The 13850-nt window shown below is 41.3% G+C and overlaps 1 protein-coding gene across 3 annotated transcripts in view; it reads left to right on the top strand.

Moving 5' to 3' along the window:
- Positions 1 to 13573, top strand: part of NOD1 (nucleotide-binding oligomerization domain containing 1) — a 29877-nt gene extending 16304 nt beyond the window's left edge. The window contains exons 5-12 of one of the 3 annotated variants that reach the window (XM_010562384.1): positions 895 to 978; positions 2022 to 2105; positions 3584 to 3667; positions 5751 to 5834; positions 7920 to 8003; positions 8621 to 8704; positions 11359 to 11442; positions 12894 to 13573. In XM_010562384.1, the coding sequence (XP_010560686.1) occupies positions 895 to 978; positions 2022 to 2105; positions 3584 to 3667; positions 5751 to 5834; positions 7920 to 8003; positions 8621 to 8704; positions 11359 to 11442; positions 12894 to 12966 (661 nt within the window). In that variant the 3' untranslated portion in view covers positions 12967 to 13573. Of the gene's footprint in view, positions 1 to 894; positions 979 to 2021; positions 2106 to 3583; positions 3668 to 5750; positions 5835 to 7919; positions 8004 to 8620; positions 8705 to 11358; positions 11443 to 12893 lie in introns of those variants that run through there. The other 2 variants (XM_010562385.1, XR_774036.1) reach the window with 2 other exon arrangements.
- Positions 13574 to 13850: the final 277 nt, after the last annotated feature.

Raw genomic sequence — 13850 nt, 5'->3', positions numbered from 1 at the left:
AAGAAGCAGACTGTTCTGATCTGTAGAAATTGGCTCTGATTGCTGCTATGTGCTAGTGCGTTCCCAAGTGACTAAGTTACTAACTAGGAAGAGCCAGGGAGGCTGTTGGGTGATAAGGGATGCTCAGCAGTGAATGTTCAGCTTCTGAGTTTGTGTAGAAACTAAAGCTGGTCAAAATGTTTCCAAGGTGACAGCTTTACCCAGAAAATGTGATTCATCAGAATTGGAATGCTTCACAGGAACCTGTCCATGTAGGCAAGGTGAAAAAGCTTGAGTTGTTTAAAATAACCCACCACCACCACCACCCCAAACAACTGTGAAAAGAAGTATTTTTATTCTGTGAATGACTGACGTTGATTTGTTTCGTGTCTAGTTGGGACAATAAAATTAGAAACATCAAGCACACGCATGCTAGATCTATTTCCTGGCCAGGGCTTTTCACAACCTTTATTCAGTGAAGCCTGAATGTGTTGTGACTTTCAAGATGCCTGGCTTTCACTAGGTACTCAGAAGGTTGCAAGAAGAGTAGCTTAGAAAGCTGGCTTTTGCTAGGGTGTCAAGCAGAATTTCTTCCTGCAGTCACAGTAAGCATGGGAGGAGGATGAGGTGTTTGTCTCTGGTTTCTGACTTACTACATTTTATTGTTTTCAGTTCTGTGGACAGCTTCCAGAGCATTGCCTTGGAGATTTGGGGCTTTTTATTTTCTGTTGTTTTTGAAATAAGCCATATGAAACTGAACTCACATTTCCCTTAATGGCTTTTAATATGTGGCATAAGGACCTGTTAAAATATCAGAGGAAAATGCATAGACTTCCAGTCATTCGTTAACTCATGGGTGATGAACACTTGTAATCTATATTGATTCAAACTTTCTTTTCGTTGCCTTCATTCCAGGCTCAGTGTAAATCAGGTCACAGATCATGGAGTAAAGATCTTGTATGAAGAACTCTCCAAGTACCAAATTGTGACTTTCTTAGGGTATGTACCAATTAGGAGCAAAACAGTAGATGTTGATACTAGAAAATAAAACTGCAATGCTGACAGTACTGATACGGCAAAGGTGGGATGGAAACCACAGTTACCTTCTCATTTACTGAACATAAGCAAAGCAGCACTTTGTGTCAGAAATTATTCAACTGCCATCCTGTAACAGTTCACTGGGAAAAGGACCATAGCTTCCACTGCCATTGCACTGCATCACAGGGTGATGTCCACTGACATCAAGCCCTTCTATAACACAGTGCAGACCACTGTCAGGTTACTGAACTGTGTGGGCATGCTAGCTTTATACCTAAAACCTTCTATAGCTGTGGAGGCGGGAGAGAGCGTGAACAAGAGAATGTGTGCTTTATAGCTAGAGCCTCCTGGTTTCTCTGCCATAAATTGATTTATTCCAACTATGCAAAGCAGATACAGTTTGGTAGAGACTAATATCGGAAACATAGTTTCAAGTGTTATGTTCATAGTACCAATTTCTTTAAGGCCTTAATTAGTTCTTAATCAAGTTGAAGCTGGAAGGCCTGTTAGCTCTGACTTCCTGCTCTTGGTTAAGTAGCTACATAAAAATAACTTTTTGAGAAGTCAACCTAACACCAAGAATTGCCTCCTTCCTCCAGTGCCCTAATGCAAGTACATCTGCTCAGGTATCTGATCTTCAGTAATATTTGCAAGGGGATTTTATGACTTTTAAAAGACAAAAATACATTCTTCTGGTGTTTTCTAACTTCTCTTCTGGCAATATTGTTTCTGTACTAACACAGGAATAAAGGGAAGTTTTGTTTGCTTGGGGAGACCTTATATTAAAAAAATTATATAAATATTTTCCCATTATTTATAGTATTTTATATCTAGCCCTTCACAATATGAATTGTATATCAAAATAGAAATACAAGCAACTGTGAATGTGTACAAAGCCATACAAAAAAGATAGAGGTTATGTGTGCATTATAAAACATTCAGGTTGTAAGTATTAAAGTAACAGCAGGAATAACCTATTTTTACCAATGTGATTTTTCTTTAAGCTTGTACAACAATCAAATCACTGATGTTGGAGCCAAATATGTTGCAAAACTAATTGAAGAGTGTTCAAGCCTTGAATACGTTAAGTATGTTGAATTTTTTTTTTCCTTTCTACAGTATCCTAATTAAGGTAAACCAACTTGAAATAGGAGGGAGAGTGGAAAAAAGATAAAAATTACATTTCAAATAAAATATAACTTAAGTTGCAGTTGTATGTTCTTTTACAGTAGTCTCGCAGTGAATGGTAGCAGGTGAAACACTTGATTCCATAGTCTTTACTGGAATATAGTAGTAAGCAAAAGGAGAGCATGAGACCTGTTCTTTACCTAAATTCAGTCTGAGCACCTGAGTGAGGTTTAAGTGGTGCATGAACCTTTCTGCCCCTTGCAATAGGCAAATTCACTTGGATTTAGTACGAAGCTTCTTTGTGTCTTGTCTTTTATGGGCCATTGGAGTCAGGCTGTGCTGGTGTCATACCTCAACTCTGGAATTCCCCAAATTCACTTGGTGAGTTGTTCCCTTTAATTCCTGGAACTTCCCCAGATAAGTGTCCGGCCATGCACAACACTAGTTTAACGTAAAGGTAGATCATTAACCAATGCTTTAATTCTGACCATAGCAGAAAATAGAGGTAACTACAGCAATGTCAGCTGTTGGTATGAATGTAGCAACCAGCAGCCAGGGACTTGTGGGTTCTAGTCCTTGTTCTACCACTAACTTGTTCAGAAACCCCATACTAGCCACATCCTTCCCACTTGAAATATTTGCAGAGTTTTGAAACCCAAGAGCACTTTGGTTCTTTTGCTGCTTTCACACAGTGCTTTGCTTATTTAATCTAACTTTCACAAAAAAGCCCGTTGGAAGATGGTTACTTTCAGGCTGCATAGTAACCCCAGAGTTTATTTTAAGATAAAGTACATATGTAAATGGAGTGGGATGAGGGGTTTTTGGTTTGTTCTTTTCGTCAATGTATATGTAATTTGGCCACATAGGCCAAAAAAAGAAAAGGTCTTCTGTAGAGTGCCAGCCAGAGACACTGGTCAGACTACACTGATCTATGCCACTACCTACAGCCTATGCTCAGAACACAAAGACTTGAAATTATTACAGTCTGTGCTTATCAGCTGCAGTCTTCTCTGGAGCCACACAATCAAGAAATATTCTGTTCCCTGTGGCATCATGAAACATGCTGCATGTAATTATGTACTCTGTAGCAACTGCTGATACTATGAACTATATTAAAAAGTAGGCAGGGGTCATTGTCTTGAGGATCAGTTCCTAAAGCTCATTTCTGACATATGGAGCACCAAACACAAGACTTTGCAGTAATACTTCTGATTTGGAGGGCTGACATGCAAAATATGTAAAAGACAACATAAAATGATGTCTGTTAATCAAAGATCAAATGCCTGCAGTATTTTTTTACTCTAGGTTAATCTTTGATAACTGTAGCTAGCCTCCAGAGTTAATTAGCCTTAAATACTTGTATTGCTTTCTGAGCTGGTATTCTAATAGCTGTACAGTTGTAAGTGATATACCTGATCAATTCATGTATTTTGTGCAGAATAGGAGCAAACAAAATAACTAGTGAAGGAGGGAAGTGCCTTGCCCAAGCCATCCAGAAGAGCAAGACAATGTTTGAAATTGGGTAAGTTCAGTATTAAGAAGCAGAGCTCAGGTCTTGATCTTGGCAAGGCATCTGTAAATCCCTTAGGATTCCTTCCTTCATTCTTACTGTCTCTCCTGCTATTCCTTCCACCCCCCACAATGGTGGCATTAGAACAAACCAGTGCAGAAGCATAGCCGTCTTTTCCACTTGGAGGGAAAAGGAGAGCTGCTTTATTTTTCTCCAGTTAATACAATACTTGGTTTGGGTTTGGTTTTTTTTTTCCCTGTGCTGACAGAACCTTAAAGGAGAGGCAAACTAGTAAGAGGACAGTATGTAAAGATAGCCGCTTTTCTTACAGCAACACAGCTGTTCTAGAGATATTTGGTTGTTTTTAAGTCTGGGTAGTTTTATGACTATTGGCAGTGTACCTAGTTATTGAGTGTCATTGTTATAGTTGTCAAACCTTCTGCATCAAGTCTGATAAATTTGCAAGCTGGGAGAATAAAAAGGAATTCCTATCATCCTTTTCTCTAGTCTGTCGCTAACTGGAGAGTCTGCTATTATTGGAGAGAGCTCTGAATGTACTCTAAACCTTTAGTCCCTCTCCTCTTTCTCAGGAGAGGTGCTAGACTTGAGAGTTTGATTTATTATTTTTTTTTCCCCAGCTCTGGCAAATCCCAGTTTCTCTTTCCACTCTACAGGAGAACATTTTTCTCAGAATGTAATACTCAAATACATGGAATTAAAACCTCTGTTTGGCCATTCTGAATATCACAATAACCCTTAAATATGAAAATCAGATTTGAACAATCAGATTTTTGGCCTTTAATTTTGTTGTTCTACAACATTTCACAAGTACAGTGAACAGCATGCACACTTCCATTGTCATAGCTGGATCTGCTGTGCTGTACTTGCTGCAAATTCAGTGAAGGACTCCTGTTTTCTCCTGTGGAGGAAAAAACCGCTCCAACTGGATTTAGGATAGCTTGGACAAAAATGTTTGAACAGATATATTCAGCATTTACATAACAAACTGCACTGGGTCTGAAGGACAAGGAAGTTCTGGGGAACTTCTTACTGGAACTGGATGTGTTTAGATACCACAAAGCTCAATTGATTTTAAAAGAGCTGCCAGCTAATTACCCATCAAGCTGAGTGTGGCTCTGAGTCATCAAGCCATGATCCTTGTAAAAAAAAACCAACCTTATACTTCATCAGAGGTGCTGTCAAACCTCATAATATAGGATGAATTTTCAAAGTGGTTGGTCTGCATAGAAAGGATTTGACCAGATACTGCTATTAAATGTTGATCAAATCTCTGCAGCTTTTACCACATCACCTTCTCTTAACCCTTTGTGTTGCCAAGGGTTGTTTTGCCACTGGAAATACTATTCCTTACAAATGTGTGGAAAAGCCCAAGGTCATACTGTCTCTGTGAGATTTTGATCTTTCTCTTGGTGAGAGAGGAGATACCACTTGGGTATAACACTGAAGGAACTGTAACTGTTTTGCTAGACTATTCTGAAGGAGACGGGGAGCTTGTAGAGCAGTTCACTTCAGAAAGTCACCCATTTCGCTGTGGGTCCCCGTGCAGTTGTGCATCTGGGGAGTCTTTCCCAAGACCTGTACTTTCCACTGTGTTAAGGCCAGTCTGTGCCTAACAGGTAACAGGAAAACCACAGCAGGGGTATGGGGAGGAAATGCTGAGCAGGGAAATGATAGGATTTAGGACTTGGTGTATTTCTCATGGCAGCTCACTGTACAGGATGACAAGACTCCTTTACCCCATAAGGGTACAGGGCTGCAGAGGGTTTTCCCAGTGCAGCAAGGTGATTCCAAAAGCACTCCCGCTGCAGCAGGCTGGATCCTAGAGCTGCTTCTGTGCTGTGGCCTTAGGGTACTGGTGAGTCAGCAGAGGCTGGTGGTGTGGTGTACAGGGAGTGGAACATGTCTGGCTCAGCATTTAGTTGAGCCAGGTTTCTCACAAGCCTGAAAGACTGTGAAGTAATTGGGGGGGGGGAGCGGTGAAGCGGGAGGGAAGGGTAGAGAAAAAGGGAGAATGCAACACCGGGGGGCCATAGAGCAGCCCACCTGATATGTTCTGGTTTCCTCTCTTCATCAGGATGTGGGGTAATCAAGTTGGAGACGAAGGAGCAAAGGCATTTGCAGAGGCCTTGAGGAACCACCCCACATTAACAAACGTGAGGTAAAACACCAGCAGAGCCAGGCAGCTCAGTGTAGTGCTGGCTTTCCCACTGTGCTTTGAAGCAATGGGTCTTCCCACCAAGCGATAGCTTGGAATGCCATCTGGTATTATTGTGTAACCAACAGGCTCCTGGTGCAAGCAAGAGGCCAGATTTAATCAAAAAGCCCTGTGCAGCCATTAAGCAAGTTAAAAATACTGCAGGGCTGGCATCCTTTCCTCTGCACCTCCTCCCCTCATGCTGCACAGAGTTACTGGCATTTGTGAAAGCACATGGTCAGTGGGTGCCATTTTGATCTGGGAGCATTAGCAGAACAATGCACCAGCTGTCACAGAATAAGGCTCCCAGTAAGCTCAGTGTTAACAGTTTCTGTTGCAAAGATACAGCTGCTTTCACCAAAGTAATTTTTAGACGATGAACTGTTTGGGTAGGGAATGGGGGCATTCTTAAATTCAAGCTCATTCTGTACTCCACTGGAGCTATGACACCATACATTCAGTGCTAATGAGATGTAGTTCTCACTGGAGGTCAGTGATTCATCTCAAACTAGCCTTCTGGCACAAACTAGCACAGGTGAAGTTGGTAGCACAGCACAGGGAGAAGCCAGCAGTGTAAAACAGCCCATCCCCTGCCAGACTTTCAAATGCTGGCTGGGGATTTAAAGATGCATATTGTGGCAACTGCTGCTTTTTTGGAGTCCCTCCACAGAGCTGGAGCACTGTGTTCATGGCGATCCTTTCGATTTGTCTCCCAGTTCCACTGGCCTCCTCTGTGAGGGAGCAGACAAGGCTCCTTGGTTTCCCCACAAGGTGGCACATGGCACTAGTTTCTTTAGAAATACGGTACTGGAGAGCTTATTGCTGCCACTTCAGATCCAGAGTTTTCAGAGCTGGTGCCTTGTCCTCCTTTCTGCAAGTGGATAGCTGGGCTTAAAAATTAAAAGCTGAACAGGTGCAGTGACCTAGATATATTTAAACTTAAAAGCTATCTGAAATAGCCATCTTCCCATAATTGCAGAATCCATCCATACACATCAGACTTGAAAGAAAACATTTTGAACCTGACTCAGAGTTGAGGGACTCTCGGGCAGGAGCAAATATGCTGATGAATGTGTTTGCAAAAATGAGGAGGAGTAACTGTGCTGGCTAGAGTTAGGTTTTGCTGGCACCTGTGCAGGGTGAGTCTTCTGCGGTGTACTTGCACTTGGGTTCATTTCTTATCTTCCACTGGTTAATCTTGCTTCATGATTTGACTCCATAGTTAGCAGCAGTGGTAGCTTTATGCGAAGATTAAGGGAAGATAGTCCCTACTACATCAGTTTACTTCAGCATATTTGCCATTTTTAGGCCCAGTCATGATGGACTGAGACTATCTAGTTTCAGCTGAAGCTAGGAGAGACTCATGCTAACATGTTTGTGCCATTGCCCTGCTTGATCCCCCTTTCTATCTTTTTTTGAGACCTTGCATTATTTTCAGGCTTTTGAGGGCGAAAATGCTTTTTGAACTCTCAAAGCCTGGAGCATAACTTTAACTGGATGATTTTGCTAATGTCTATTCAAACAACGAAGGGCAGACTAAGAAATGTTTGTGGTTTGTAATGGAAAGCATGCATTTACAAGCTTATCTCTCCATACACAACAGAAGGTGTTGTGTTTGGAAGAAGAATCAGATATTCAGGCATCTGAAGGACTTAAAGGACAAAGTGCCAGGTTTGTACAGGAACTTGGGATGACAAATGCATGTAAAAACTTGTATACTGCTAAGTACAACTCTTTGTCCTTGTTAAAAGCCTTGACTCTCAAAATCACTGGGTGTAACTCTGCTGGCAGTCCCAAGAGTACAACTAACTGACAGCAAACCTTATGGCCTGTATGATAGACCTGCACTCAGGCTGTGCCTGTGAACTGTTCTCACTAGTAAAAGTCATAAGGACTTACTGGTTTGCAAAGTATGTGAGCCTTTGGAACACCCAAATGCTGAACTGTACAACTGGGAAACAGGTCATCCAGGATATTCACTAGTATTTGGCAGTGGAAGGGCCAGGTGATGGTGGCTGTTTCTTACACATTTGTATCTTCACTTCGCAGTCTCGCATTCAATGGCATCACAACAGAGGGAGGCAAAAGTATTGCTGAAGCTATGCAACACAACAACTCTGTGAAAATATTCTGGTAATTGACAGTGTGGTCTACTTCTCCTTTCTCCAGAGAAAGCTGCAGCCTAACTTATTTCTTCCAATCCCATCGCCTCCTCCTACTCTCCCATCGTCCTTCTCTCCCTCCCTTCATCCCCCTATGCTTTCACTACCAGCAAGCTATAAGATGTATCCCTTTGGAAGAATGTGGACATGAGTAATGGATCAGCAGCATGTGTCCTTAATGTCCCAATGTCATGCTTCGCTCTGCTCCCTCCATCTTGCTTTCCCCATCTTCTCTCACTTCCATCATCTGAAGTCAACTTCTTTTGTCCTCAGTTTTTGCACCTCTTCAGTGTTGTCTCTATTCTCTACCTTTCTCCATTACACCTCGTCCACCTTTTAGACACTAAAACATCATGAGAAAGTATCATTAGATCATTGCTCTGAGAAATAAAGATCTGATACTCTTGCCTCTTTTACCTCCAGGGCTTCTCTTCAGTATCTCTTTGTGTCCAGCCTTTAGAAATTGCTCAGGGCAGGAACAGCACATCCCCCTTTGGGTGTTTAAAGCTAAGTCACAGACAAGCTGGAAAAACAGGGGGCTGAAAAATAATGATAGCATCGTGAGTGAACATTTTCTCTCCCACTTAGGTTGACTAAAAATGAGCTGGATGATGAGGCAGCAATGAGTTTTGCAGAGATGCTGAAGGTCAACAAGAAACTGGTGCATTTATGGTGAGTTACATTCCACAGAGGCACAGGCTCTTTGGCAGTCACTGCATTAAAGCTTCACCTTCCAAGTCTATGTAGGTCACAGTGAGCTTTCTGTGCATGGTCTGGATGCAGTTGACTGGTTGTAGACAGTTCTAATGGAAAGTTAATAAAGCTGCTGTCTAGCATTTTGAACTAGCTTTCATACAGGGAAAAGTTTAAGCTGTTTGTGTGTCCTGGTAACTTGCAAACTACTAATTGATTTCATCTCTCCTTAGGGGAACAGTACTGGCCTCAAACGCAAAAGTTGCAAAAAAAAAAAAAATACAAGCAGACAGCTAGAATAGAATAACCTTATTATGATTCTTACTATTTATCATCCTACTATGAAAGTAGCAAGCTGTCGTGGTTTAACCCCAGCCAGCAACTAAGCACCACGCAGCCACTCACTCACTCCCCCCCCATCCCGTGGGATGGGGGAGAAAATCGGAAGAAGAAGTAAAACTCCTGGGTTGAGATAAGAACGGTTTAATAGAACAGAAAAGAAGAAACTAATAATGATAGTGATAACACTAATAAAATGCCAACAGTAGTAATAAAAGGATTGGAATGTACAAATGATGCGGAGGGCAATTGCTCACCACCCGCCGACCGACACCCAGCCAGTCCCCGAGCGGCGAATCCCTGCCCCCCCCTTCCCAGTTCCTAAACTAGATGGGACGTCCCATGGTATGGAATACACTGTTGGCCAGTTTGGGTCAGGTGCCCTGGTTGTGTCCTGTGCCAACTTCTTGTGCCCTGGCTGGGCATGAGAAGCTGAAAAATCCTTGACTATAGTCTAAACACTACTGAGCAACAACTGAAAACATCAGTGTTACCAACATTCTTCGCATACTGAACTCAAAACATAGCACTGTACCAGCTACTAGGAAGACAGTTAGCTCTATCCAGCTGAAACCAGGACACAAGCTCAACTCTTACTCTTCAACCAAGAATCTACATGACAGACACTTAAATACGTGTCCCATTTGCCTGATGCTTTCTTCTAGGGCTAGCACTTTCACTCATGCAAGACACTCATCTATAAGACATAAATCCCCAGGAAACCAGGGATTACTTCTAGCAATCACAAAGAGACTTGTTAAACTTCTAAGAAAACACAGCATTGGCTATTCTAATCCAGAAGTTCACAAGAATTTGTCCATGGATGGGTTGGGCAGGTGTGGTCTGTGAAACAAATAGCCATCCATTCATTCCAAGTGATCAAGAGAACATAATACATGGAGTCCCATTACAAGCTTTACAAAGACTTTGCTAACCACACTCTAGCATTCCCTGTATTAATCTGAGTTCCCGCCCCTTAGGAAGTGTGCCGGTTGTCAGAGGTGCCAAGTACTTGTAGCCTCTTTTGAAAGCAGTAGAAGCTCTGGTGCCCATCACCCTGAAAATAAAAAGGAGGGGGGAGGTTGGCTTGATTTCTTTGCGCACAGCTGCAGATATGCTTCACTGAGCAGTTTGGGTTGAATTCATAATAAAACTTTCCCCATCAAAAGCAGGCATAGTCATCTAGATACATGTCTTTACCATGGCTCAGTATTGTCCAGGGGTTTCTGCCAGTAGACAAATTTATATCCTACTTTGTTGGTTATACCTGTGGATGCCTCCAAAAGGTAGGGACCTATATAGATAGTTGAACTTGAGGCAGAATTAAAGTGTTTTTCCAGTAGTTGAAAGAATCTACTAGATCCCTTTTCATTTTGATTCATTTACCAAGTGCAGAAAGTCCTGTAATGGGAATGCCTCCCTGCCTCCCTAAGAGATTGTTCAATTCATTCCAATTTTCAGCCTCATCCTGAATCCTGTGGGATTCATGCAGCCAGTCACATGAAATCATACAGCTATGGGGCACCCCATGGTAGACTGAAAGGTAAGTATTGAATTAGGCTAGGCTGATGAGTGTTTTTATACTCACGCAGATTAGGGGGATTTGTTCATTTTTAGCTAGGGGAATGGTCTACAGTGGTTAATAAGAGTTACCTACTGCTTCATCAGTTGTGCTACTTGAGTATCTTTTGTATCATTTTTTTCCCCTCAGCTCAGATGAGACATACTTTACAGCTGCAAAGGTGGCTTCACTGGGACTTGCACCTGCTCATACCAGTCAAATTCAATGCCTTATTTTTCAAAGATCTTGCTGGTCTGATAAACAAGACAGGAGGATTTGGCAACCTCTAGACTACAACTGCTAAGACACTAGGCCTACATAGGTTCTGTGCTCAGAATTTTCTGTACATCACTTAAAAATGTCTCACAGTGTTCTTAATAAGAAAACAGAGCTAAGAGGTTAGTCTGTCTCAAAGAGTCCAAATATCACAATCCCATGCCCGTAGTAAACCGTTCTTAGGAGAAATTTGTCAACTGTGTAATTAAGCTCAGTATCTCCAGAATGCAACCAGATGCAAGATTAAAAGGAAAAGACTAATACTCTGGGCTCTTTTTCTGAAAGTGCATGTGGGGCATTTGACCAATACTGTGTACCATCCTCACAGATAGAAATCACAAGTGTCGTCTTGTGGCAAACAGACACCTTTGCTCCTTGACATCAAGCTGAGTGTAGGTTATGCATGCACCATAAATTAGTTTGTATGTTAGTCTGACATGAAGTTCTTTCTTTTTAGGCTTATCCAGAATCAAATTACAGCCAAAGGGGTGAAGTACCTCAGCGAAGCTCTCAAGGAGAACACAGCTATTAAAGAAGTGTGGTAAAGATCCCTTCCTCAAAGGCTCACTTTGTAAACTTTCTTTCCCTTTAAAACACTCCTGCCATTACTACTTTCCTACAGCCTAAAAAATTCAGAGCAAGTTTCTGTGAGGCAGGGGTTGTAGTTCCAGCTGTGGGTTTCAGATAGGTAAAAAGCCTCTGTCATTGGAACACTTCCCTGTGTGTTACAAATGTCAAGGAGTTTTGTCAGTTCACATCTGTCTGTACCACTGATTCGCAGAACATACGTGTCTGCAGAATTGGGGCCAAAATTTATAGACCAAGTTTTGATTGTCCTGATTTATTTTTAAACTTCTGAATGTGTTTGTGCTTTTCAGGACCTAAATCCCAACAAGCAGGAGATGGTTACATTTAATTAGCATTACTAATTTGAGTCATAGAATTTGTGCTTGGATTTTCTTTGGGTGGTGCTCCAGATACACTGAAAGTGCTAAGCTACAAGAAGATTAACTTTTGTAAGATTTGCTTGGTTTAGATTAGGTAGGCATCACAGAGTCACACATGTGCATTGTAAGGCACAAAGCCAAGTACCACATTCCTTCCGTCACCTCAAGGAGCTCAGGAGTCAATAGAATTGTGCTGGTTTTAGCACCACTGCTTTATTATTGAACATGAAATTTATTTTTAAATATATATATTTGTTTTAGTGAAAGGACACTGAATTCTTGCTTAGAAGGATGATGACTCACTATCTATCTGATTAGTGGGTTCCCTAGAGATGTGGAAGAGATGTTTTTTTCAAAGGCCACTGTCAGCTTTCGTCTACAGAAGAGGCATCAATTCCCACTCTAATCATTCTCAATCTTCAGACCAAAATCTGTCTTTTGATTCTTCCCTGAATTTTCATAGGTGTTTATTAACCCCAATAATTTCATAAGTCTAAATGGTTTAATAGATTTGAACATTTCCGAAAGCTACACTTACCCAGCTGCTCATTTTCAGGGGTGTAAATATCAATGTAGATTAACTTTTTGTAGACAGACTTGAAAATTTTGCTGCATATCATTTCACATTAATAATGCTTGAGTACTTAACAGTTTTCTTCCCATGTTGTCATGGAAAACACAAAATGCTCTGAAGACTATTTAACTTTCTTTAAACTAGCCCACTGCATGGTAAGAACCTTTGTCAGCGAAATGCTGCTTGCTGAAATGCAAGCAGCTGGGTATCCCAACACCGATTTTAGTTCAATGAAGTTTAGGTGGTAGTTCAGTTTTTACTTCTGAAGAAGTAGCTTTGTTCCTCATACTTGCAGGGGGAACAGCAGTGCTGTAGCCGGTCTGAGGCTGGTTTCCAACTGTGTGCCCTTGAGAAACTTGCAGCTCACACAACATTACAAAGCTGTGATCTCTGCTCCAAAACCTTGGAAAAAGAGAAGACGGGCAACAGTCACTACCTTATTTTCACATCCCTCTTATTTTTCCCCTCCAGTTTGAACGGGAACCTGATAAGCCAAGAGGAGGCCAAAGCTTTTGAAAATGAAGAACGGATCATTTGCTTTTGAATGAGGAATTTCCTATTGTGACAAGCTTTGTATTACAAAGGTTACTGCTACACTTGGACTACAGAGTTTATAAAGGTGTAAATCTGAAGTGCTCATGGCAGGAGAGAGATACATGATTAGCTGCCTTTTTATGAACATGCTGCGCTCCCTCAGCTCCATCCATTACCCTGCCTGTTACTCTTAATCCTTTTGGTGAGTGGGAAGTTGCCTGGGTAAATAATTAATGCTTGTATGGTGCTTTGAAGATGAAATGCAAAGTGTTAACAGACTAAATCCACTGGCAGGTGTATGTATTTTGATACCTGAGTTTAGGTTTATTCTGTACACTGATGTAAAAAAATCTCTAACTTATTTATATACATAAATATACACACGCATATATATGCAAGAAAGGGTGCAAGATGCACAAGCTCACAGTATTATCTGCCTCTTAACTGAAAATGAACATACATAGCTTTACTGGAAATATAATCCATCTGTAACAGTGCATGGTATCAATGTTTTCAACATGGAATACCTTTCTTCTGCCTAGAAATCAGGCCCTTATTTCTCCACTGACTACAGCCAGCTTTGTAGATGCTGTTTTTTTTTTTTTGCCCCTTTTTTTTTTTTTTGAGAAGTGGATATGTCAGGCTCAGATTACTTTCAATAATCTTTTTTTCCATATTGAAGCCAATACATTTTCTTTTATACAACCAGAAATCCTTACTGCCGTCACTGTGAAAGCATAAAACTAGCAGTAAAACACTTTTGCTTAAAATTTCCTGAGGGCTGCACAGAAACTGCCACCTCCTGTTTTCACAGTGTTTGTTCTGGGGAGGGGGTCTGGAGATAAATGTGAAAAATTAATTAGCAGGCTGTTCATTGCCTTGGCTCTTGGCCTA

This window comes from Haliaeetus leucocephalus, unplaced genomic scaffold (genome assembly GCF_000737465.1).
Source record: "Haliaeetus leucocephalus isolate CR32 unplaced genomic scaffold, Haliaeetus_leucocephalus-4.0 Scaffold159, whole genome shotgun sequence".
Taxonomy (NCBI): domain Eukaryota; kingdom Metazoa; phylum Chordata; class Aves; order Accipitriformes; family Accipitridae; genus Haliaeetus; species Haliaeetus leucocephalus.
This window is presented reverse-complemented; position numbering and strand designations above follow the sequence as displayed.